The sequence below is a fragment of the Drosophila mojavensis genome, unplaced genomic scaffold (assembly GCF_018153725.1).
Source record: "Drosophila mojavensis isolate 15081-1352.22 unplaced genomic scaffold, ASM1815372v1 contig_74, whole genome shotgun sequence".
Classification (NCBI taxonomy): Eukaryota; Metazoa; Arthropoda; class Insecta; order Diptera; family Drosophilidae; genus Drosophila; species Drosophila mojavensis.
In genome coordinates this window covers 20,987,971-21,015,078 of record NW_025318899.1, presented here as the reverse complement: position 1 = coordinate 21,015,078, position 27,108 = coordinate 20,987,971, and the positions used below count along the sequence as shown (strand labels likewise).

Here is a 27,108-nt window from a genome sequence, read left to right as displayed (position 1 = left end):
AATTGGTCACAGTGCTGCCAATTTAGACTTCACAGGGTGTACTTGTTGCAGATTTATCGATATCTTAAGCGCTCGTAAGAGAAAACTGTAATTTAAACATGTAAAGTACTTCCAATTTCTATTTCAGAGCAGACATAAAAATAAATAATTTAATTAAATCAAAGACTGATTTAAGAGTACTTTTGTTGGCGCAGCTCAACAAATAAATAATAAACAGGGTTTGAATAGTTTTTTCTTCAATATGTAAAAATATAATTTCTCTTATAAATGTACGTCACTATTACCAGAACTCTTACAAAAAATTAATCTTATATAAAAGGCATTAAAGTGCGTTTGTCAACATATATTACCTATATTAGATATATTTGTGACATATTTACATTATTAGTGGGTATCTAAGCACCGACTTACATTAGGGTTTACAAGGGGCAATCAACTGAGCACAAAATACATTTAACAGTTTCAAGTATGTACAACTGTAAGTTAAGTTTCTATTACTAGTTAAACACCTGCACTACGTGTGGGTGTATAAGACCAAATCACAGCATAGACGTTTTTCTATAACTATATATACATATATAGATATTATATATAGCTGCTGCTCATGTGTAGCAGCGCTTTCGCAAGCTGATGTACACAATCACACGGAAGAAGATCATCAGCATAGCCAGCAGCCCGAACTGATGAAGTATCGATACCTTGTCGACGTCCAGGAACTTCAACAGCACTCGGGGATCACTGAAGTGGCAGTAGATCTCATCGCAGTCCAGTTCCTCGCGCTGGAAACCAAACACGGCCAATATTAGGGCTACCACGCCTACACGCACATAACTAAACTTCATCAGGACATTCATGGCTCCAGGAATTTGAGAGGCAAAATCAAATCCATAAATAGCCAGACCCATGAGCGGTGCTATAATCATGGGACCCACCACGCTGCCATTCTGTGGGATAACATTGAATTATCAACGTTTATGTCAATAATAATTCGTATATATTTTACCGTTATACTGAAGGTAGCGCCAATAGCCAGGCCCATGCCCTCCGCCACGAGGGAGATCATCAGTCCGACGGCCACAAAAATACAGAAGCGCCACATCTGCTCGGGCAGTCCGGACATCCAATAAGTCATGGCCATGAAGGTAAGATTCAGAAGCACCTGCAGCGGCAGCCGAGAAACACTTAACGCCATATAGTACGGCATGAGCGAATACCATCGGTTGAAGGTCTCCTTCTTGACTACCTTAACTTCTGCGGGATCTGAAAAGGCGTTAAGGTTGCAATGAGTGGCCTAAAGCATCCTGTCGAGCACTTACAGCTGAGTATGGGCACCATCACCTGGGTGTAGACGATCATGAGCACAGCGCCAATGCAGAACTTCAAGTGATCGAACATGCGTCCGCCCTGATTGCCCAGCTGGAAGAAGATTAGGCCAAAGAACAGGCCACACAGCGTGTGATGGAGCAGCTGTATGGCCAATGCTAGCCGAGCACGCATGGTGCGCAGCAGCATGACGCGCATCAGCACCAGAAACTGCTGCACCCCAGAGATGTCGCGACGCTCTGTCTGCAGATGCTGCGAGAAGACCTTCACCTGCTCGAGCAGAGCGCCTGCAGCGCCCATCAATGTGCCGTCTGTGGATGCAGCTGAGCCGGCGAAGAATGCGGGCAAGAATTGACGCTTCGGCTGCTCCACGAACAGCGTTGTGATGGCCTGCATTGGCTCCAGCGGCAGGTCCGGATGCTTGGTGTGATAGGTGAGCTTGCCGTTCTCCGTCAGCTCACTGAGCAACGGCACCATATGTCCTTCCTCAGCATCAATTACCTCAATGACTGAAAATAGAACGGGTAACAGGAATCAGTCATAGCAAACCAAGGCAAGGCAAGACAATCAAAGAACCTACTGTAATCCGAGGGGCTGTAGTGCCTTGGGCAGTCAATCTGTGCCAGACGCAGAAAGGGTATCGTGGCCTGCGGAGTGCCCTGGAAGACGCATTGGCCCTTGGCCAGCACATAGATGCTGTCGAAGTAGTTGTAGATGGTGGCCGAGGGCTGATGGATGGTGCAGACAATGGTGCGACCCTCCTGTGCCATGGCCTTCAGCAGACGGATGCACTGCGCCGCCGTCACCTCGTCCAGCCCGCTGGTCGGCTCGTCGAGAAAGAAGATGTTCGGATTGTCGACCAGCTCGAGCGCAATGGACAGCCGCTTCCGCTCGCCGCCGCTCAGCTTCTCGGCGGTGACGTTGCGGCGATGATTGAGATTCAGATTCTTGAGTATTTCCGTAAGCATCTCCTCCTTTTTGTGGCGCTGCTTCAGTTTCAGGTCACATGAGAGATTCATTAGCTCCTCGACCGTGAGCAGTGTCTGGTGGTGATCGTCCTGCGTTATATAACAGGCATTATCTCGCCTCATTTTGATGCTGCCTTTGACTCCAGTTGTTCTACAATCAATTATAAAATTCAGATACAAATTCAATGCAAATAGAAATAGAAATTCTGATTGTCCGGAAAATATTATATGCTAAAATGCGATTTGCTAAGCTGGCCTTCAAAATGAGTTGGTTTCATTGTACATATATACATACATATATACCTATATATTCTCACTCTCGGTTTTTCTATTGAACTTCGCTTATTGCTCAAATAAATAATGAAGCAATGACGAAGCAACACCAAAAAGCATGTATATAATATCTGTAAGTATATATATGTGTCGATATTTTTATAATTATATTTATTATGGATTTTTATTGATTTCTTTTTGGTTTTGTTTTTATTTGTTTTTTTTTTTTTTTTTTTTAATTCGCACAGTCTACCATACTTCAGTTAGCAAAAATCAAAAAACAAGTTTTTTTTTTGCTTCTTTTAATTAGAATATTTTTGCAATTTGGTTGTCAGATTCGCATCTGATTCCTGATTAATCAATTTAGTTCTTCGCGAAATGAAAATCATATAGTTGATGATGTTTCAAACTACAAAAATAATATGCTAGTAACTTAACTCTTAACTATCTCTATGACAAATCTTCCTATAGTCTTTAAGAAATTGCAGAAAACTCAGTTGCTCTGCTGAGCGTAGCGAATATGTATATTTTGTATTTCTGACTCAGTTTACGTGTTGTTGAACTGTGAACGAGTTTTATGCAGTCGTTTGTCCCGATACATACGTATTTAACAGCAAAATATAATTACGTATATAAATAAAAATAATTTCTTTTTAATTACAAATATTAAATTAGTCATTAAAATGCACAAATATTTATAAATAATTGACAAAATTATTCGGAAAGCGAAAATAAAAAATATTTAAATATATAAAATAGTAATTTCAAAACCAAATTTGATCCTTTTTAATATTTATTATATATCTAAAAAGAATTTGTTATATATATATAATTTTTTTAATTAATTTTAAATGCATATATATTTATAATTTAGCAAGAATCAAATAATTTAAAAAATACAATATTTTTTATTAAATATTTTTGTATAGTTTATAATTTTTAAAATTAACATTTTTCTGTTCTATTTATTTGCATTTCGTTTTTAATATTTATTATATATTTAAAAAGAATTTATTATTTATATATAATTTTGTTAAATTAATTTTAAGTTCATATATATTTATAATTTAGCAAGAATCGAATAATTAAAAAAAATATTTATTATTAAATATTTTTGTATAGTTTATAATTTTTAAAATTAAGATTTTTGTATTCTATTTACATATTTACATTTCATTTTAAATATTTATTATATATTTAAAAGAATAAAAAAATAAATAATAAAATAAAATAAAACAAATACAAACCGAATATTAATATAATAAATTAATTTTAAATTCATATATATTTATAATTTAGCAAGAATCGAATAATTAAAAAAAAATATTTATTATTAAATATTTTTGTATAGTTTATAATTTTTAAAATTAAGATTTGTTTTTTTTTTTTTTTTTTTTTTTTTTTGTTTCTGTTTTTTTGTTTGTTTGTTACATACATATATGCAAAATTCTCAACCAGGAAAATATTTGCTGTTTAGCTCCAGTACTATAAAGTTGATAATTTGAATGGAATTGTTTTTGTTTTTTGCTTGTCTACGGTCAATAATTTGTATTTCGGACTACATACAGCATAAATTAGATTCTAATCGATTGTTTGATGGGATTTTTGTTAATTTCAAACGTCACATTTCCAGTATTTGAATCGTACAACCGGTTACAATATCGATGTCGTCATGTTCCAGAAGTTCATGGGACATTGTGTTTCGTATTTCGTATTTTGTATTTCGCATTTTGATTTCTGCATATTTAGTTTGTATATAATTAGTGTTTAGCTTACCTGAAACCCGATATCGCATTCAACAAGCTGCTTTTTCCTGCCCCCGAGGGGCCCATTATAGCCGATAGTTGTCCATTGCGGAAGCTGCCGCTCACACCTTTCAAGATTTGCTGCTGCCCAGCGAAGCGGACTGCAAACAACAAACAACAAACAACAAATGAATCAAATGATGAGTTCGAATTGGAATTTCGATTGATCACAACTAATTGCTGATACAACAATATACAATAAATTACTCCAAACCGAATCACTTTTCTCATCATATGTATACCCTGTACATTTGAGTGAGCCAATTCGTTTATCTTTATGACGGCTCTTTATGCTTTGTTGGGGTAATAAAAGTCAAGAAGTAGCTGAATAGTTCATGTTGTTAAAGTTTTACAGCGTTCACAGTAATTACGTACGAGACAGGTGTGAAATGAAGAAGTAAAACTCTCAACTCACAGACCACATCGAATCGAATCGTAACGAACTGCTCGTCAGTCAGTTACCATTCAGCATGACTTGCTCAATTGACAATAAACGAAATCCAAGCGCCCAAAACACGTTTTTATGTTGGAGCACAACACGGCGGATGGCTAATTAATTCTGTTTGACTAGACAGCGTCAGGAATAGTTTAATGACAAACGATCTGCCTTGACTTAACGTTATTTTCAAATTATATTTCAATAATAAGCAAAAAACTGAATACATTGCAAATATATATACATATAAATATGCATGTTTGTATAAAGTCTGACTGGACGGCAAATGTATATAAATATGATTTATTAATTAAATGCGTGTTTTTTTTTTTTTTTTAAGGATTTTCAAGGCCTCTGCACGTTCCTTGTCTGTGAGTATTTGTGTCAATTCAATTTCATTGGTCTTATCAACAGCCCTGAACATTTGCCACATCTGACGAATACACGTATATATATATATACATACTGACATATTTTTTAGCTTGCTTTATATTTGCTTATATGCGAAAGTAAGCTAATAGGTTAATGCAGCCGCCTTAGTTTCACGAGCTGCCTTTCTTATCAACATTTTTGCAATTATTAATTAAACGATCAGCAGTTGAACTTGAACTGAATTATACGCCAGAGATTAGCTGGACTTCTCTTTTGACATGTCATCCCTCCCTTATGTCTAGACTTGCCGCTCAAGATTGATATTAATCAACAATGGGGCTTGACGGAAGTATTTTGCTGGTGAGATATTCAATTAATCAATATTTTCGGGTTTCTTACTAAACATAAATCATACAACACCATACAAAACACACACATTAATCTAGGCAAATACCTCTATGAGTATAGCCAAAGAACTAAAAACACATGTAGTTTAATTAAAAATCTCTTGGTTTCATAAGAATTAGCTTATTCTATTTTACCTTACCTTTTACCTTATCCTCTTTTAATGCTCGAATTCAAGATCAATATAAATTGCAACCTTAAGTAGATGCTCAAAAAGTGAAAACAGATAAAGGAATATATAAATATATATATTGGAGGCCAACAGGTTATCCACAGCTGTTGGAAACTCAATCGGACTATTCTAAGAGCTATCTCGAGGTTATATTCCTATCAAGGTTATGCTTGAAGTATTTATAAATGTGATATGCATTTTAAAATGATAATGATGGATGTTGTAACTGTAATTTTGTTCATTATAGGTATAGGACAATTGAAATTAAAATCACGCAATCGAGGTCTAATAAGCACTGGCAAAACAGGGCTTTCATTCAGACAACATTTACTTTTGTCTGGAACTCGAACCCACTAACCCTTGATCCATAGCATTTTGTAATTATATAGTTCAGATATAATATATCTATATAATGAGCTAGAGTTTTCTAATTGCTAGTATCACTTCTGGCTTTGCTCTACTCTATGGCGACTACTCAGATCACACAGCCTTAGCTTTAAGCACTTCAGAGACTTGCATAGACCCCCCATCGAGCTAGATCAATCCATTGGAATTCCTTGCGCAACAGCCAAAAATCGCAAATACGTGTAAATCAAAGAAGGTCAGCGGCAAAGCTCGTAAACAAATCAACGAGAGCTCTAGAGACTTAGTATTAGAGTCGTTGTGTCGTATACCCATAGACCAGTGGCCAAGTTTACATATCAATTAGCTTTTCGCAAATATATGTTTTTCATTGTTTTCAATTTATTGTTTTCGTTTGCTCAACAACAACAACAACAACAACAGAAACACGTTGAAGCCAAGTTCTGAATTCGAGTGTTTTGGCTTTCGTCATTGAGGGCGATATTTGCTTTTGGCCACGCCCACTCTCGTATTGACCAGGCGCCAGTGTGAAAAGTAGGTGAACTTCAGTGGACTGACTACCTGTACAGTGAAACACACGAGTACGAGAACGAGTACAAGTACGAGTACGAGTGAACAAACATCGAGTGAGTCAATCACAAAGTGCGACGTGATCAAATTGTCAAATTCAACTGAAAACTTTAAATGGGTCCGGGTGGGCGGCTGGCCTGTTCCGCGAGTCGAGAACGTGACAAAAACTGGGGCCAACTCTGATCGTATTTCGATAGATTCACTTAATGATCTATCAGCAGATAAACGTGACCGACGGGATCAACCGGCTAGCCCAATCATACATTTTAACATTATTAGATCAGTCTATAATCTATTCATTGAATCGCAAAGTAACATCAATAATTGCTGCAATTTAGTTAATGTGTCTGGAAAGTCTCTTGGCTAGCTAAATTCCAAGTAGAAGTGGGCATAGAAACATAATCGAATGAACATGAATCATATATTGTATATATGTGAATATATCTATATATACCTCACAAATAAGGTATTACTTAACTACCACAAATTTGTTTGCTTCAATATCAAATGAATCAAGTAAGGATGCTCTAGGCGAGACTGTTCGACTAGGAGATAACCTGAACCCTGCCAGCTGATATTCTAACCATTCTGCGTTTCTTTTATACACACATACAAAATTACATGCACACATACATACACATGCACACACACACGCTGCAGTAAGCAGCGGCTGCGCTTGGGCTGCGCTGCAGAGTGGCCGTAAGTTTGTTGAATAATTTTTATCTTCATGAAATTTTCAGAACGTGATAAAAATCTGTAAATTACAAAATCCTCGTATATATCATATCTATATACACAGTAAATCTGAAGTGTCCAGGTCTAAAAGTGTTCAAATTATTAGAAAACAACATCAAATTATTGATTATTCTCGATAAAAATAAATCGGATGAGTTATCGAAATATGAAAACTGGTATTGCGTATGGTATACGTGAGTATGCATGCCAAATTTCAAGTCTCTAGCTCTCATATCTTCTGAGATCGACTCGTTCATACAGACAGGCGGACGGACAGACAGACAGGGCTATATCGACTCAGCTCGTCGCCATGATCTAGAATATATATATACTTTATGGGGTCTGCGATGCTTCTTTCTGCTTGTTACATACGTTTTCACACAAACATTATACCCTGACTTTTCATTTTCAATGGGTTCAGGGTATCAAAAATTAATGATATGAAATATTATGCAAATTAATATTTCGTATAGATTTCAATGCGCAGTAAGATAATTTAATATCAATTTATCTTTGTGCTAATTGTTAGAATGTTTAATAAATTAAAAATTATATTGATGTGGATAGGTAAAGCGTGAGGTACAAGTCAATACAAAATCAGCTTAATGCGGGGTTTAATACTCGTTCACGAAGTGCAAAGGGAAGAGTATATTGGGTTTGTTTATGGAATCAAGAGATTTGTAATTCGGAGTTGTACGTTCTTATGAGTATAAACAAACCCAATATACTCTTCCCTTTGCATTTCGTGAACGAGTATTAAGTATTGGATATACCCGTTAGAAGTGGAGAAAATGAGGAAACACCTTTTCTTTTGATACATGGACTATATCATATAGGGCGCTTTTATAAACGTTTACAGGGAAGCCCTACTCTCTACAACTTTTCAATTTTTAATTAATAAATAAATTTAAGAAAAAAAAAAAAAAAAGTATTTTTCATATTTACGTTTCATACGACTTCAGTTTATTTTTAAGCTTGTTTATAATTGTGATACGTTAATCTATAAATAAGATACTAAAATGTATTTAATTTAGATTTTATTTGTGAATATTATATTTTTTATATATAAAAATTTTCCATTTTAATTTGATTGATAGTTCTTTATTATCATATATCAAAGCCATTCGATTAAGTTCGCTGCAGCTTGAACTCATTTATCTTACTCGGGCATTAATCTCGATTTTCAATTGGCACTCCATAAATTCAAGTGTCGATTGAGAGTGTTTTGCATTGCATTAAAGAAACACAAGTTCATTGATAAACTCAATTACCTCTTCACATTACTTAAGTCGAGGGCGCTGCAATTCACAATTGCATGACAAATTTGCATTCAACAAACTTAAATATCTAATTTGTTTTATTGATGGAGATTTAATGGCTGACTTAGCACACAATGAATATATTATCATTTGACTAGGTGAGATGATGAAGTGTTGCAATAATGATTGGAAATATAATTTAAATAAATCATTAGCCACAATTAACGAGGCTTTTTATTACAAAGACAACTACTTTCATGGCAGCACGTAAGGCTTGTCTAGCAATAGTGGGAATACTTGATCGTAGATTACCTATATTGTTTACATTTAATATAAACACATTACTTAATCTAAGAGTACACTTTCCTTAACGTTGCTTTGTCATATAATATAATACGTAATTTCCTATTTCATAAATTGAATATATTCTTAACTAAGATTAATAGCTGATACACCTACGCTCGCCAGTTGCGCAGATCTAATCAGTTTCATTGCTCAGCACTTGTCATATAAGTAAGTATAAACCAGACTGAGCTTAAATTATAAAGAAAGAATGAGAAAACCTCTCCATCTCGATGGGGAGTTACTGCATACTCACTTATGACATAAATGAGTCAGTTTGTATAACGGAGTGCGCTTAGTTTCGAGGAAAAGCTGGAAAAAAGCGCCGACTACAGAAATGGAAATTACCGCAGCGAGTTTTCAATGAACGCGCAAAAGGGGAAAATTATTCAATCAGAGTTGATCAATTTTTTTCTCGCGTTTTGCTTTTGTTTTTGTTTTTTTTCTTAAATTTTGTTATTCCAACATACAACATAATCGAGTTGCGGCTACTCGTATTGTTGTTTATGTGCATGACCATCAGGCGAGCATCATAATGATGATGCTGTTGCTGATAATGATGAAGGCGCAGCTCGCGCTTAGTTCGTGCAACAAGTGATTTTCATGAGGAAGTAACTCGTAGCTGAGCACAATTTGTGGATACATACACACGCACACACTTATGAAAACATATATCTATGTGGGTATATACATATATATGTATGTTTATATGTTTATGTATGTGTGCCCATTTATCGCCTATTGTGATATTCCGCATGCAGCGACATCGCGCGCCTCTCATTGCACATTGCACATGGCGTATGAGCAATGTTGATTAGCTCCGTGAACATTGCCCAAGAAAAGTCTGTTTTTTGTGCAACTCAAACGAGAGACGATATATATAATATATAAATAGCTATCACTATTAATCAATTAGTAATACGAGTGAGTAGCTAATAATTAACTCAGCTAAGGCTAAATTGGCGGCATTTCAAATGAGTAAATCTTCTTTCTCACCTGTAATTGAATATTCATATATCTGATAGCATTCGTTTGAATACAGTTGATCAGCACTGATAGCTTAAATATATATAATTAACAGCCTCGTAAGTGTTTTATGCAAATAGGCATATCTCACGTTTTATTTGCTGTACGAGCTGTGACGTCACGCGAAGACGGCTCCAGCTGACTCAGCTCGAATCGCGGCCAATTCGACTGCCAACTGCCCAAAGCACGTACAAATAAATGTATGCGTACTTTGGCTCTGTGACAGTGCAAAAATCGAGGCGTACTGTGAACGGGCGTCTGGCAAGGGCTTTGCTTTGAACAAGTCGAGCATCGAAATGCTTCGTTTCGAATCAATTTGTGTGTCAATGGCGAAATACTCCAAGTACTGTGAGCTGCCGAGACATTGGTCTGACGGAAACAAGTTTCGATCCGATGGGAATGAGAAACCCAGCCAATAGCTGAGCAGCGCTGACCAAATTGCAATACATTTGACAAGTACTGAAAAAACGACAGCTGTCAACGAGCGAACAAGAAATAAAGCAAGAGTTGCACAATTTATATAATTTGGGCAAACCATATACACAGAGCCAGGTCAATGACCAAAGGAAAATGCATTTGATTAAGAGAATAATGTACATACAATAATAAAATATAATCAAGAAATATTCTATGGAATCCCATTAACCATCACATACGGTATATAGATATATAGATTATAGATCCAAAGATTAATGGGATCAATCAAAGTTATGATTACAGTTAACGCCTGAACAGAGCTGAACAAATTGCATCTGATTTAACAAACACTAGAAAAAAAGATGATTGACAACTTAATATCAATATATAAAACTGCATTAAATCATTAGAAATAGTATGCTACTATTAAATACCCTATATATTAAGTGTATAACATATATAATTTATTTATTTATTTTTTTTAATATATGACGTTATGTTTGCCTTTGTGTTATGTCGTAACTGAGTCATAAATTATCTGATATCGGACGAGTTCAATGAGGTCAACATATATCAAACACAATGCAAGCAGAGTTAAGCTGAGCTAAGCTAATTGTAAGCCGATCAAATCACAATTTGAATTCAATTAGCAGAGCGTATTGGGTTGACAGCTGAGAAGCAAGCATTTAAGTTAGTGCTTATAAAGTATACGAATTGAAGATGCCCTATGTATAAACATATGACTAGATGTTAACAAATATGTGACAGGATCCTTCAAGTTAAATGAGGTCAATTTAAGCATAAAGTCTAGTTATATTTCAAATTGCACACCGTTTGCTACACAGACACATAACACCCTATTTTAATGTACCCAAGGTATAAGTTTGTAATTGATGTTAGAGCTGCAATAACAATAGACGCTTTACAACAACAGCAACAAAATCATATTTCTTTATGCTCTTTTGTTTCATGTGCCCAGCAGTCTCGAATAATTATGGAACGCTTAGCGCTTGGCCAGCCAACAAAATGTGTCGAAATAGCTCAAGAGACCGAAACTAAGGCAACATTTAAATTACCCGCGAGTCGCAATTCGAACTGCGAAACTCCACAGACCTTAAACCGAAAAGAAATCGTTGAACAACAGCTGTAACTAATTTATTATATAAATAATATTGCTCAGACCTTAGAAAAGCCCACATAAAAAGGGTACATAAAAACAAAATGTTTAGGTAACAATCAAGTCCGCAGACTTCTAGTTAAAATTATAAAATGCAAATAGAATTGTGAAATTGCTTAAAATTTATTTCTGACAATGAAACACCTAATCATAGTGTTAATTGCTGTCCACTTAAACAACTCTTTGGATGAGTTATTAAACTGTTAAAAGTAAAAATAAAAAATAAAATAAAAAACATAATTTATGTGTAGTACTTTAAAATTTATGCATGTGCTACATAACAAGTTTGTAATACAAATGTAAAAACTTTGAAGACGCAATTTCGAAATAGGCTTCATTTGAAAATACATTTTGTAAAATTCCACAGCTGCAAAGTTTAGCCAAAAATGTCAGCAGGTTCTGTTAAAGGTTCGAGCCAATTGTCTCTGTAAAGCCTAACAGGTTTTCAGCATTTGCGATCATTCTCCTTAGCTTGTTTTCTGTAGCCAAATATTCTGAAAATACTCAAACTGATTTCTATTTTGTTCAAAACAATACATTTTTAAAATTTCAATATAAAATGGAAGTTCTTATGTTTGTTATTTTGTTTGAAAATATTTTTATATATTTTCCCTTTTCAAAAAGTTTTTAATCAATGAATTTTAGAATTTACTTGGAATTTACTTTTAAAAATAGAATTAAATAAGTATAAAGTTAAGCAAGAACTAACAATAAAAATAAGTAAGAAGTATAAAATAGTAAGAAAAAGTATAAAATAGAAAGTATTCAATTTATTTGTATTTCTTAATTTGCCAGCCGAAGGCCCGAAGGCCAGTGATTAGTCTTCGTTAGAGTTAGTTTTATATTAATTGTACCTTACTAAAAACTAAATAAAATTTTTTTACATTATTGTTATAATTTTTAATTGTCATTCAAATTTGTTCAACATTTCATTTTTTGTTAAATATTATTTATTTATACTATATATATTTATTATACTATATAGAATAATATATCTAACAAAGTGTTTATTTTGCTTATATATGATTACACATACGGGAGAGCCAGGGCTCATGTTGTATAAGTTTTGACTTTAGCTCTCTATCATCTCTAATATATTATATTAGAAGCAAGTCGTTTATAAAACAAAATAATTTCGCGAACCCTCATATCAGTTCACGATAGAAGTATACAAAGTTTAGTTTCTGTAGAATAGTGATTCAGATGGTATTTTCGCATATTATTATAATTGTACATAATATAGTTTCTATATGTATATGCATATTTTTTGACTGTGACTATGAATACATGATTTAGCATTAGTTATAGGCATGTCCTATATCTTGTATGTTGTATACTCACAGAAACTTGTGCGCCTATCCACTGTATAGAAAACGTCCTGAAACTCGACATCCTTGGACTGCTTGCTATATATACTGCGCGTTTGATCCATTGTGAATTTCTGTTTTTGTTGTTTTTCGAGATGGAGGTGTTTCTTTATAATGATCGTTAGTTATTTTAGAAGCGTGGCATAGATTTATGTTCAAGTGCCTGATATACTCCGTATACTATATAGACAATGGTTAGTTGTTGTCGTACGTGTCAAGATTTCAGATTGCGGAATTAACGTGATTCGAGATATGATATTTGTCTTGTTTCTGTTTTGATTTTGAATTTGGTTTAATGTGTATGTGGTGTCGCTTCTTCAAATTGTTATTGTTTATGCTGTTGTCTCACACGCATCGCTCGATATTGTTTTGCTTTCGAATTTTTATAAAAAAACAAAAATTACGGTTCACTTTGTTTTGGTTTGTGCGAGACCCGCGGCTGATTACGCGCTGTAAATAAATAATATTAATCATTAATAAAAAAAGAAAATACTGTGAATTTATTCTTATCTCTCGATTGTTTGCTGTTGCGGCCTTCACAAGGCGTTATTGTTGCTATTCTTGTTGTTGCTGTTGTTGTTGTTGTTGTTGCTATCGAATTGCATAAATTCGCAGTTGGTATGCCAACAACCATGCGCCTCATTAAACTATGTGAAAAGGAATTATGGCACAACGGTTCGGACCATGCATTTTTATTGTCTACTTAGCAATATTCAATAGTAGTATCTATCTATCTATATATATTATAAGCACCGACATATTCCTAGCTAACAACTCTGAAGCGGAATGTGTTTCGCAAGTCAATGACCCAATCTCCTCTTTAAATATATCTATGAAATATATATCGTAAATCACGCAAATAATCCTATGATGCGCAAGAGAACATATCTTAACTTTCAATCGCAAGCATTGAAAATTGAAATAATTTAGCATAAGCTAAATAATTTAAAAAATTAATAATAAATAATATTAATTATAGATTATTATTAAATTAGCTGCCAAACTTATGACATATTTAAACGATAAAATAACAGAGGCTCAATACGGTTTTATTAATATCATGAAATTAAAGAAAACAAGTAAGAAGGCTCCAGTCGAGACTGCTCGACTGGGAGATACCCTGAACCCTCCAAGCTGATATTCTAATCATTCTGCACTTCTTCTATGCACACATACATACACATGCACTTATAAGCACGCGCTCTGCTAACTGCGCAGTAAGCAGCGGCTACGCTTGGGCTGCGCTGCAATATTATGAGAATTTATTAGTTGAATAATTTCTCTTGTAGTAAGAGTATCTTTATGAAACTTTCAGAATGTGTTCATATAGTTAAAATGTGTGTACATTCCAAAGCACAAGTCTCTAGTACTTGAAATGCGTTTTTTACATATTGGGGGCGAAGGGGGCGTGGTATCCTAAATCTGTAAATTACAAAATCTTTGTGTCTATTAACTCTATATACAACGCAAATTTGAAGTCTCCTGGTTGAAAAGTGTTCAAATTAGGCTGAAAAAACAATGTCGATTTTTCGATTATTCTCGATAAAAAAGTTATCGGATGAGTTATCGAAAAAATAAAGCAAACTCGTACTGCCTATGATATACACGAGTATGCATGCCAAATTTCAGCTCTCTAGCTCTTATATCTTCTGAGATCCTTTTGCTCATACGGACGGACGGACAGACGGACAGGGCTATATCGACTCAGCTCGTCGTCCTGATCAAGAATATATATACTTTATGGGGTCTGCGATGATTCCTTCTGCCTGTTACATACTTTTCACAAAACCATTATACCCTGATTTCCCATTTTCAATGGGTTCAGGGTATAAAAATAAAAAAAACCAGAGTCCCATGTTAAAAATTTTAATGACTATCTCTTATTTGTACATATATGCATTGTTATTATTATTCGGCATATTTTTAGGTGCAATAACAAGGACGGAATAATGATTAAGTTCGATACATATACGAATACATTTATATGTATATGGGTCATAACTACATTACTGATTTAATAAGTGCATTTTTAAATGTATAGATACATTGAACTGTATGAAACGAAATCATATTACATATGGGTTTTTTTCTCAATATGTGTTTAACCCATCAAGGCATACTTAATATGCATTTCCTATACATGTCTTACTATCTCTTTCGATATATTTTATATTTATATTTAACCCTTTCGCTCGTTCGATTTTCCGGTCTCTCTATCTCGCTCACTCTCTCATTCTCTCTCTCTCTCTCGCTCTCTCTCGCTTTCCTTCTAACTCTCTTTCTTATCGCTTTGTCACTCACGCTCTCAGTTTCACTCTCCCTCTCTCTTTACATTTATATCATTCATTCCTAGCAAAGAACTAATTTCCAGTTACTAAAACAGCTCTTATAAATAAAAGGTCCCTAAGTTAGCCATATCTTTCATCAGCTTATTTAGCGAAAATAGGGAATACATTTCGCCTGCCAATTAACATGAGGCCAATATATGAAATCAAAATGAGGGCTAAACCGGTTTAACAATTCCCGATTCCTTCTTGGGCACTTAATTCCCTGCAAATCTGCTTGTCACACACAGCCCTGGAATCAGTTTATTTGCGTATTCATGCTCTTTGGAGCAGAGAGTGAAACGAGAAACCTGTTCAAATTGATAATGCATTATCCGCATCAAATCAAACAGCCAAGGGCCCAAGCTAAGCCAGGCAGACGAAGCCAATGCAGATCCTTTGCAACTCTTTATGGCTTTATGGCTTCACGGTACTTCAATCGTGCGATCGTTAAGCGCCCGGCTGAAACTGAAAACCGATAACTGTTGAGTCATGTGAGCGAGTAGAGGCGATCAGCTATAAAACGTGCAGCTGGGGCAGAGAGTCAAGAGCTGATGGATGACTTGACGACTCTGACAGTAGAACTGAAGCCAAGTGGAACTGAACAGATGGATCACGATTGTTCCGCTTTTGGTACGGCGCTTTTTAAGCAAGATCCATCTCGTCGCACTACCGATAATTGTTAAGCGAAATATTTACGTCTGGCAAACAGAGTCTAACAAAAATTGTTGTGATGCTTTAATTGCATTATAACTTAGCAAATGCTTCCGACATCAACAATAATAAGAAGCCAACAAATAAAGTAAATAAGCGATTACTTCACATTCTTTTAAGAATTCTGTGGAAGTCTCAAAAAAAACCTATACTAATATTAATCTGGAAACGTGTATAGAAAAATAGAAGCTGCTATAACTAAATATTACGAAACAGCATTGGCAATACTTTTGCAATAGAGCAAAATTGTTATTGCAAATATACACATGTTTATATTACGTATTATTATAAATTAAACGTTATCTATGAAACATTTGTAATTACGTTGTAGCATTCGGAATATAATTGCAGCATTTTGTAATCACAGCTCTAATATGGAATATATAATACAAATTCTGTCAGCAACTGACACGCTTCACTGCAAAATAAATTTTAGAGACACCAACTATTTCTAGTCTCACATGTTTCTAAAAGTCTCTGTGTAAAACTTGCAAATATAAATGCTAGAAAAGAAACTGCATTTAATTTACATGGTAAATTTATTGTCAGGGAATATTTGGTGAATTTCATTAAAAAGCTTTTTTTGTGCCATGGGCAACATATTCTTATAAGAAATACATACTAAAGGTCTTATTAGAAAGCACGAGAAGAATGATCAACATAAACATATTATTAAAGTTGTATTCATATCAAAAACAATCTTTGGTAGACAGTTTTGCAATGGAACTCAGGGATTGAGAGACGATAAATGGAATATTTGAATCAACTGACATTACTTAAACCGCCCTGTATATACTGAGAATTGTATTGCTTTGGGTTCTGATTTGAGCATATTTGCTTTGCTTAATGTACTTGGCGCCGTCTGACTCCTGTGCCAAGCGAAGCGTTCGATTAAAGCAAAGCAAAACAAAGTGAGGAAAAGCTGAGTGAAGCGCGTGTCTGCCCAGCGAGAACTGAAGCTGGTTTTGGATTTTGATAAACACCTTTTAGATATGACAGTCCCCAAGACTGTGCCTGTCATTCTATGGACAACAATAAATACGAACAAATGCTTTTAATTGTTGCTGTAGAAAGTCTCCCCACACGGAAGTAAATGTTGCAATTGAAATCTATGCTAAATTAGCATATTTAACATACACATCCGAGTCATGATCTATGCTAATTGCCAAAGTCTGCCTATTGTTCCCCATTGCGAGTACTACATGCAATATATGTATGTACATATGTAGTAGTACGACACACACAGAAGCTTTTGACTCATTTCGATAATTTTGTATTTCGCTCTGAGCGTCGCTTTACAGCTGACCGAGTGAAACAAAACACATACCTGTTTATGGGTTGCGAAAGTTCAATATGTTTAATTATAATCTGAGCAATTAAAGCGCTCTCGAAAGTGAACAAAGAGTATATGGGTGTCGTGCAATGTTCCTCTTGCTGAGGACATGGAGTTTACAGTCTTATGACTAACATCACAGCATTTTTCGAGTACATTACTTTAGATCTTCTCCTATAGTTTGACCAATAATCATATATATACACCTACTAGAGGTGTGGCATAGAGCTTAATTGCTAAATCACTTTTAGACTTCTCAACAAAAAAGCTTACAAGTCCTATGATTGAAAATATAAATTTTTCCATTTTCAAACTGAAAATATTCTTTTTTTTATGTGAGCATATATTGAGCAGTTTTTCATTGGATTTATCATCACTATAAAGTTTAATTTTTGTTCATCTCTGGCTCGAAATTTTAATTTTGATTTAGTTTATAATTGCTAAGTACTCAAAATATATTTATTTTTATTTTATATTTATATCAGAGAGAGATATAAATGTATTTTTAATTATGCACTGAATGCTTTTTAATATTCATTTCAAATAAATAAATAAATAAAGAGACACTTAAGGTAGGAAATGTGCATTGAGTCAACGGCAAATGCATTCATAAATAAAACAACAACATATTTGTATAAAAATGCACATAAATCTAAAAGTTTATGGATATCGGAGATGGAATCTTGCTTTAAGTGGATTTTGATTGACACGATTGGATAGATGAGAAAAAGTATTCAATAACATTCAATAGTGCTCTAGCCGGAAGTAATCGACTAGAAGATGCAATATTCGTATAATCATTCACAAAAATGAAATGAGTATATTGGTTTAATGTCCGTCCATCTGGTTAATAATTTCATGGAAATCAAAGAATACTTATTGTAGAGAATTCAGAAATTAAATCATTCTAGAGAAAATAACTACGTGATAGATATCAAGTCACTCGTTCGCATACATCGAATACATATACGAACGATTCACCATAATAATTTATATTATATATGTTCTCTGGCCTCGACACTTTCAAATATGAGAGATACATATATTTGAATATAAAGATTATACCTTTTCGATCGGTTAAATAAATTATTTATATAAATATTATAATTATTATAAATTATTAAATTGTATTTTATTAATTAACATAATTTTATAAAAATCATATGCCAAATATAAATAAAATCACCAGAAAAGTCAATTCATCATCAGTTTTGATTACATTTTAATGATGTACTGATCACGTTTTGATCCGTTGACTTTGTGGTATATAGACAATTACTCATATATATATTTATTTTATATATTTTATATATTCGATCACAGCTTAACAAAGAAATGAGAGAGCGGAATTATGGATCACACTTTGTTAATGACGCTTTGGCATAGAGTCTAAGAGTCGAAGAAGAGTTCGTTTGATACATTCAAATTTTTATTATTATTATTTTTTTAAGATTTGACCGCAGCAAAGATTTTTTTTTTTTTTTTTGGTAATTGTGTAAGATTAATGCATTCCGCTTATAACTGATTACAGTCAGCGAGACTTCAGGGCCATTACGTGTTTTAGCACTTTAAGAAATTAGGAAAACAAAGCGTAGCACTCACGTGCCAAATGGAAATTTAAGTTGATATAGAACAGAGAAGTTGACCTAGGCAACGGAAGCAGTAGGTTAAATGCTCTACTCGAGAGTGACGAGAGAGTGATTGTCCCTTGTTAGGAGATGTTATTTCATCATTTCAATGATTTGCTATTCATACACACACATACACGAACAACACACTCTCACATAAACACCACAGCGCACCTAATGCATTTGTTATGCTTGCTCCTGCTACAATGCCCCCAGCAAGGGTAACTCAATTATTAAATAACTACGGTTCTCGATGTACGGTTTGAATTTAATTTTCAAAGCATGAATATGACATCCAAATAACTGTTAAGTGATAAGCTAAAGCTCCACTTTCTTTTGTTTGATGTGGCTAGGCAAAACGTTTAACGAGTTAAATTTTAGAAATCAAATAAAGAAAATACAGCAGTTGATTTTCTTGTTACAAATTTGCGTTGAATTATAAATTAAATTCTTATCAAATACATAGAGTATGCGTAATAACCAACAGTGGGTGTAATCTTTATAACGTAGTTTGCCAATGCAATTCATCGATTCGAAACGGTTTTATGAGCCACACATGCCTCTAAGAGGGCGGCGCACCTTATATATGTACATACATATATCAATAGCGAGGAAGTGCGACTCAAGGGCGCAACAGGGCGCCGTATAAGAGATTTCGCACACGCAAAAACACACGCATTCACACACGCGTGTATGTGTGCAGAAGTAAAGGTATGCGTAAACAGTAAAAGCAAATACCTAAAAGATTGCAATAAAAATAAAAAGAAACCTCAACGCACTTCTTGCACGCATATACATACAAACATATATGTATTTATATGTTTGTGTGTGCGTGAGACTTTATGTGTTTACATAGATGCATCTGTATGCGTATATGCCTTTGCACTCCGCAGATGGAATGTGGGCAATGACAACAGCGCAAATGCATTTAACACGTTACAAAGCTTCCTTTGTGACCCAAGCAGCAACAATAACAACAACAGCAACAGTAGCTGCAACAAGAAAAAACTAAGTACACAGTGCACAGTGTCCCAAGCGGTAAACCGCAATTTGTAAATGGTAAGCACAAAAAGTAACTTTCGCTTTCTAGCTTTGCTTTTGCTGCCTTTGTCCTAGTTGGATTTTGGGTTAAATTGATTTGCAATTTACTCAACACTCACAATTGCCATTAATTTTGTTTATCCGCTTGTATTGCTGGCTTTGCTGCACTCGCGCTTCTTATTATCAAAATAAAGGCGGCGGCGACAACGGCGACGACAACGACGCGAACTTTGGAAGCAACAAGAGCGGAGCGAATGCGTCCAAACTTGGCGGCAATACGGAAACAACTGAGCGAAGCGCAGCGAAGTCGTGAATGGTTCACGTTCGTGAACGTTATTTGGCTGTACGTGTGCTTGTGTTGGTGTGTGAGTCGTGTTTGCGTGTGCACATCTGTATGAGCGTTTGTATGTGTTTGTATGAAGGGGCACAGTTCGTCGTTTGTTTACTTTAGTCAAAATCCAGCAATTTATTTAAATTTGCCGGTTTTAGGTTGCCATGCACCAAATTAAGTCTTATCAACAAATTACTATGGGTCGCAACAGTAGCTCAGCTTTCACATATATCCGTTTTTATTTTTGTATTCAGTTCATCAGCTGATATTCGTGCAACAAGTATTGCGCAAAAAACGTATTGTATGTATTGAAATTTTCCGCCGATATTTCGATAACATATTCGATATGCATGGTGCAAGTGGCTTGAACGCGCTGTTATCGGATATATCGATTATCAAATTCGCTATTGTGACTTGATATAATAACGAAACTTATTCAAATTATATTGATTTCACTAAATAACAACTGCGCTTTAGAAGTATTTTATGCCCAAGTTTGGTCCATTTTATCCCATATCCAGTTTTTAAGGACTTTTTCAAGCTAGTCGTCACAAAACTTTATTAGTTGAATTCGCTTTAGCGAATCTGCTTTACATCCATCCACCAAGTGGAGACTTCCAATAGCTATTTAATATGCCTAAAGTCTACATAATACGTATGTACAAAATAATATCTAAAATACATCAAAAATCTCAGACATCTGCTCGGCGTGTTTCTTGACTAGGGACTGTGGAAGGAACTGTAACTACATACAATTCGCATAGCCTATGCATATAGCTACTATGATATCTGGCAGCATTGCGCCTTTCTTGCCATGCTCTGGCCCTCCCAATGAGTCTGCAAATATAGATAGATGAGAGATGAGTGAGTAAGGCGAAAAGCTCTATGGGATTAAAAGAGAAAGAGAGAGTAGTGTTTATAAATTGTAACGGTATTTGTTGGCGACTAAAGGAAGAGCTTTACAATTAAAATCAAATATATGAAATAAAAGCATTATAATAAATTATCAAAATTAATTTATTTGACATATTCTATAAATTTAAAGCCACCGAAAAACTAATGCACAAACTATTATAAAGCAAATTCAACTAAATTCAACTACAGATGATGTGTCTGTGATTGTTGCTGTATAAAATAGAAATAGAAAAGAAAAGTAAAAGATAAGCAAAATTGAATTCATGTTTAAAAAAAGTGAAATGTTAAAATGTTAAGAATTTAATAGTTATAATTCTAGATCTGTAGAAAATTCTGAAAAAGGAGCTACTGTATAACTGAATTGAAATTAAATTTTAATATGTTTTTCTAGTTTTCAATTATTTTGAATAATTTATTTAATAATTTTAATTCAAATTTGCTTTGTTTGTTTTAATGGATTAAGTAGCTTTTTATTGGTTGTTATCAATTTTTTTTTCTGAAATTTAACTGAATTTATGAAACAATTTCACTTTTTTAAAATAGAGTATATTGAAATACTCTGATCGCTGATATATCTCGCTCTATTGTTCAGTTTTACATGGTGTTATTACGAAGCATATAGGTTATTGATTGTGTTTCTCTAGTTTCTCAATTTGTCTTAAAAAAGAACAAAAATCAACTCAAGCCAGATCAGATTGTGTGTTTCCATGTTTTGGAGGCTTGCTTACTGCGGTCATTTTGTGTTTAAAATGTAATATGTTTGGCCCAAATTCGTTTTTTTTTTTTTTAAATAGGTTTTACTTTTAGTTATTGTTATTGTTGTTTTTGTAATTTGCTTTCCTGGAATGCAGTAGACGAGCGAGGAAGAGACGCGCTAAGAGTGCTTAAAGTGCTTAATGGAAATTTTATTTTACCCATTTACTGATTATGTCCTGCAAGAGAGAAGAGCAAGGAGAGTGTAATGAAATTCTTTAACGATAAGATTGTCAATTCATCAATAAATTCAGTTCAGCATTCCGCTCACTCACCTTCACGTCGTTCATCTCCTCGTCAGAGGACGAGTGCGAGAGTCCACTGTAGGTCTTGAATGTGACATTCTTCATAAAGGACTTCAACAAACTGGCGCTCAGCTGTCCAAATTTATATGGTACCACGGGATCGTAGTCACCATGTGCCTGAAATATGGGTACATCGTCGCTGCTCACTTTGGCATCGGGAAACTGCTTGTGCAGTGGCAGCCAACATGACAGAGCCACTACGCCAGCCAAGGGCTGTTCGTAGGTCAGTGCCGAGTAGAGAGCCAAGGCGCCGCCTTGTGAGAAGCCGCCAAGCACGATGCGATTGGCTGGTATGCCAGCGCTAACCTCCTTATTGATCATGCCATGAATATCATCGCGAGCAGCGCGTATACCCGGCTCATCCTCTGGCCCACCGATATCCAGGGTCTTCAAATCGAACCACGACGGCATACGGAACCCAGCATTCAGCGACACAGGTTGTGTCGGTGCCGTTGGACAGATGACCTTCATGAAGGGTGGTCGCACTGCAGCCAAAGCACTGCTCCAGCCATGTCTGCAATCAAACAAAGAAATAAACATAGCCCAAGGGAATCGTCGGTCATACATACCCAGTGTCGCCCAAGCCGTGCATGAATATAAGCTGCATATACACATATACAAGTATTCAGGTGACTGGAAATTAGAAACCAAATCGAAATCTTGCTCTTTCGCACTTACCGTCGCCGTCTGCTTGACCGTGGCCTCCACAATTACCGGGGCTGCCATTACGAAGGTTTAGCCTCTTTCGTTTTTCGTAATTTCCTAGAGGTATGTAGGTACCAGGTACGCTAGAATTACGGCAATAGCAATAACAACAACGAGAACTTGTTAATTTCTATGCGTATACAATTTCAAATGAATTTTTGTTATGTCATTTCAACTATTAGAAAAAATACAAAGCAAATTAGTAATATTGATTTTGCAATTGCAAGTGGGTTCTGTAAAGCCGGTCGAGTATTGCAAATTAAATCAATGTAAAGTGCATTATTTCATAGCGATCTGCTATAATTTATACTTAATCTGCCATTTACCAAAATTTGCTATTATTCTATTTAATTTGTATTATTTACTAGAGCACACCGAAAACTGATTGCAGCTGAGCTATTGGAAATATATACAGACTAATACGTGTGCATATGATTTTGCGTTAGTGTGTGTACATGCGGTCGGAATACTGACACTGTATATATCGATATACAAATCACTTTAGCAGCCCTCACTGTGCGGCATATATCGATACACACTGTACTATCACTTTTGTTGTTGAATATTTCCATTAATTATAATCGGCGGGTGAATAACAAAGAACTTTTCAATGTGTAAATAGTTTTAAATAACTTCAGCTTCATTTATTAAAGTGCCATAAGTCTATGTTGAAATTAACGACGGGAACGGATTTTGTTTGGAAACAACCAACTTGTTGTGCGCATGGGATATGTAACCTTTAATTTTGCCTTCGTATATGAGATTTGCAATAATGCAGTGCGTCTCATCCAAGGACACATCAGTTACACCTACAAACTGCAGTGCCGATAAGAAATCACCCATATCCAATTGATGTGTCTTCCGGATGGCGAACACTTTTTTAAACAGATTACGATACACAATAAACTTAAGTTTCTCGACAAGCAGATAAATTCCGCTGCGAATCAACACCAGCTCATGCTCATGGACGATCTCATCGAATTTCTTTACGTTGCCGGCTTTTAAGGCAAGCGCCAAATCGTGAAATAGCAACAAGTCGTACCGCTCCAGCATGGATTTTCGTGGTAGGTATCCAAGCAACATTTTTACCGGCACCAGGTATATGAGAATCAAACGTTTGTTGCTTTTGAATCGATCTGGGCAGTGGGTGAATGCATACGATAAATCCTCTACAGCCATCCGATAGTTGGAATCAAACATCGCGCGCCGTCCCACAAAATATTTATATGTGATCTGCTCCGGTAGTGGGAAGCTGTCCTTAAACGAGCAGTTATCAATTGCACGGATGAGCGGCTTGCACAGATGCAACTTGTTTATGCGGAAATAAATCTTGAAGAGTTGATTCACCAGATTCATCATGCCCAGCCGTTTGGTGTCCTCTTCAGACGCGCGTCCATCAGCTGCGCATACGCGGAAACAAGCCATCATGCAGTCAGCGGCCTTCTCCAGTATGTGGCCCGGCGTAAAGCCTCTGCAATGTTTTTCACATGCCTGAGCCAGGTAACGCAGATCGAGGCACACGCGATACATGACAGGAAGGCACCAGTTCTCGTCCTTCATTTGCTGCAATAGCTTAACTACAGCCGAGCAGCTAGCAGCCTGGTGATTGTACGCTTCCATGTAGTTGGGCGGCTCTTGTGATAGATAATAGAGCACCTTTAGATGCGAGCCCACCACTTCATCCAAAGGTGGCTTAAGCATGCGCTCCACAAGCTTCTCGGGCTGGGATATGTACAAATTGTGGTTCTGAACGTGAACGTCGCGCAGCGATAAAAAGGTGCCTAAGTTTTCGCCATCATAATCCTCAGCAGCACGCAACACCCCGGAGAGATAATTATTCACAGAGCCAAACATATTTCAATGATAAATAAGAGGTAAGCTACAAGATTATTAAAATGCGATTTGTTGATATTTTTTACAGATGGCCGGCAAACATAACAGAGATGTGTTATGTGGGTATGCAAAAATATAGTTATCGATATATCACAACTATCGCTTAAGGCCAGTGTGTGCACACGAGGATTATTTGACATTTTCTTAAAAATAACCGCATTTTAAAAGAGAAATATTCTTTCATTGGCAGACAAGAATTTTACCAGATTCTGAAGGTCAAGATAGTAAAAACAGCTTTGGTTGCTAGAACGTTTCTAAATTTGAACACTGCATGTTCGTTTGCCTGTTTGTATTTTTAAAAGCTGTCACTTTTATTAGTTTGTAGCAAAATTAATAGGGTTTTCTCTTCGCGTTTACTTTCGGTAAATGGTATACAAATACGGTTCAAAATAATCTAATATCTTCAGTCCTTCTAATAGATATGTCCACTCCGAATTTCCTTTTGAGTAATGGCAAAAATATGCCAATGGTCGGCTTGGGCACATGGCGTGTAAGTATCATCCATCGTACTATTGAATAATCACAATAAAGCGGCAAAATATACGAGGCAATGCAACGCAGCCTGCGCGGCTCCCAATGTCAGTGTGAGAGCACTAACCAGAGAGCGAGCTTTGAAGAACTTTCAAAGCACTGCAAGTAAAAACGTGCACCAAAATTATTGTATGCGTATAATTGGGGTGCATATTGCGTGCATGCATGTGTGTTAGTATATGAATACGAAGAGCTTGGTCATATTTTGAGCGCAATAGTTTAAATAAGAAAGAATAAAGAAGAGCGGTCATCTGTCTCACACTTATGGACATCAACTGCTTTGTTGTTTGTTAAGAATTCTTGAAATAGAGAAAGAGAGAGAGAGAGAGCGAGAGAGCTAGCCGAACCAAATTGTTGTACTTATACTGAAAGTTATCTTTTTCGCTTCAATCCTTTGTAGAGCCCTCCTGAGGTTATCACACAAGCGGTGAAGGATGCTATTGATATTGGTTATCGCCACTTTGACTGCGCCCACATCTACGGAAATGAGGCACAAATTGGCGCAGCAATTGCCGAAAAGCTCAAAGAGGGAGTCGTAACACGGTAGAGACAAGCAATATTATAAACAAATCTATATCTGATTTTAATCATATGTAAAATCCACGCAGTGACCAGCTTTTCATTACAAGTAAACTTTGGAATACCCATCACAGGCCAGATTTGGTGCGGACTGCTTGTGAAACAAGTATACGTAACCTTGGCGTTGATTATCTTGATCTATATCTCATGCATTGGCCAATGGCATATAAATCCGGCGACGTTCTTTATCCCACTTGCCCGGATACGGGCAAGGCAGTATTTGAGGATATTGACTTCGTGGACACGTGGAAGGCCATGGAGAACCTGGTCGATGCCGGCCTATGCCATGCCATTGGAGTCTCTAATTTTAATGAGCAACAGATTAATCGACTATTGAGCGTAGCCAAATTGAAGCCAGTGGTGCTACAGATCGAATGTCATCCGTATCTACGTCAGAAGTCTTTGATAACACTTTGCTACGATAATGCTATTGCTGTCACTGCCTACAGTTCACTGGGATCGGCACACACACCCTACGAGAAGCCGGGTGCCTATCCCTTGCTAAAGCATCCTGTGATCCTGGAGATCGCGGAAAAGTATGACCGTACACCAGCGCAGGTGCTGCTGCGCTATCAGACTCAATCGGGCATTATTGTTATACCACGCTCTATTAGCAAACATCACATGTACGAGAACTTTAAGAAGATATGGGACTTTGGTTTGGATAACGATGATTTACAAGCAATTGACGATCTCGATTGCAATGGTCGCTTCATGACCATGAAAGCTGCATATGGACATCCTCATCACCCGTTCGAACTGGATTCCGCAAAGCAAATGGAAAACCACAACAGAAATGTATAATTCGGATGCAACAAATCATACGTGTACCTGGCGTCCTATGTCTGATTGATATATTCGGCCAAAGGCAATAAATTAGACTATTAAGTTTTTTGTGAAACAATGACATTTTTTAAACAAATATATTCCAGATCTCTTTTGGTTTTCTAAATATGCTTCTTTTTGCCTTAATATATATTTTCATAATGCTCTTTTTTATATAATAAACCTAAGTAATCGTTGCAAATTTTGGCATTAATCGATCA

The 27,108-nt window shown here is 35.7% G+C and overlaps 4 protein-coding genes across 9 annotated transcripts; 1 reads left to right on the top strand and 3 right to left on the bottom strand.

Annotated features, from left to right (window-relative positions):
• Nucleotides 1–225: 225 nt before the first annotated feature.
• LOC6583165 (ATP-binding cassette sub-family G member 1) lies at nt 226–20,341 on the bottom strand. The gene is made up of 7 exons (XM_002008807.4): nt 20,170–20,341; nt 12,985–13,460; nt 4,341–4,470; nt 1,904–2,442; nt 1,317–1,832; nt 1,004–1,260; nt 226–944 (listed from the first exon to the last, which is right to left on the bottom strand). Exons 2-7 carry the CDS (start codon nt 13,073–13,075, stop codon nt 603–605), a joined length of 1,875 nt encoding a protein of 624 aa, XP_002008843.1. The 5' UTR covers nt 13,076–13,460; nt 20,170–20,341; the 3' UTR covers nt 226–602.
• Nucleotides 20,342–20,923: 582 nt separating this feature from the next.
• LOC6583164 (acyl-protein thioesterase 1) lies at nt 20,924–23,497 on the bottom strand. 5 transcript variants are annotated; one of them, XM_032730887.2, is made up of 6 exons: nt 23,386–23,497; nt 23,033–23,142; nt 22,924–22,955; nt 22,325–22,868; nt 22,211–22,265; nt 20,924–21,218 (listed from the first exon to the last, which is right to left on the bottom strand). In XM_032730887.2, exons 2-5 carry the CDS (start codon nt 23,078–23,080, stop codon nt 22,215–22,217), a joined length of 675 nt encoding a protein of 224 aa, XP_032586778.1. In that variant the 5' UTR covers nt 23,081–23,142; nt 23,386–23,497; the 3' UTR covers nt 20,924–21,218; nt 22,211–22,214. The 5 variants fall into 5 exon arrangements, with proteins under 5 accessions (XP_032586778.1, XP_015018250.1, XP_032586777.1 ...); XM_015162764.3 differs by having other exon boundaries at nt 22,211–22,228; XM_032730886.2 differs by lacking the exon at nt 20,924–21,218 and adding an exon at nt 21,381–21,506.
• Nucleotides 23,498–23,678: 181 nt separating this feature from the next.
• On the bottom strand, nt 23,679–25,048 carry LOC6583163 (PCI domain-containing protein 2 homolog). The gene has a single exon (XM_002008805.4). The coding sequence runs from the start codon at nt 24,911–24,913 to the stop codon at nt 23,723–23,725; it is 1,191 nt and encodes a 396-aa protein (XP_002008841.1). The 5' UTR covers nt 24,914–25,048; the 3' UTR covers nt 23,679–23,722.
• Nucleotides 25,049–25,187: 139 nt separating this feature from the next.
• LOC6583162 (aldo-keto reductase family 1 member B1) lies at nt 25,188–27,014 on the top strand. 2 transcript variants are annotated; one of them, XM_015162761.3, is made up of 4 exons: nt 25,189–25,314; nt 25,372–25,442; nt 25,884–26,026; nt 26,092–27,014. In XM_015162761.3, the coding sequence occupies exons 2-4, from the start codon at nt 25,374–25,376 to the stop codon at nt 26,864–26,866; spliced, it is 987 nt and encodes a 328-aa protein (XP_015018247.1). In that variant the 5' UTR covers nt 25,189–25,314; nt 25,372–25,373; the 3' UTR covers nt 26,867–27,014. The 2 variants fall into 2 exon arrangements, with proteins under 2 accessions (XP_002008840.1, XP_015018247.1); XM_002008804.4 differs by having other exon boundaries at nt 25,188–25,442.
• Nucleotides 27,015–27,108: the final 94 nt, after the last annotated feature.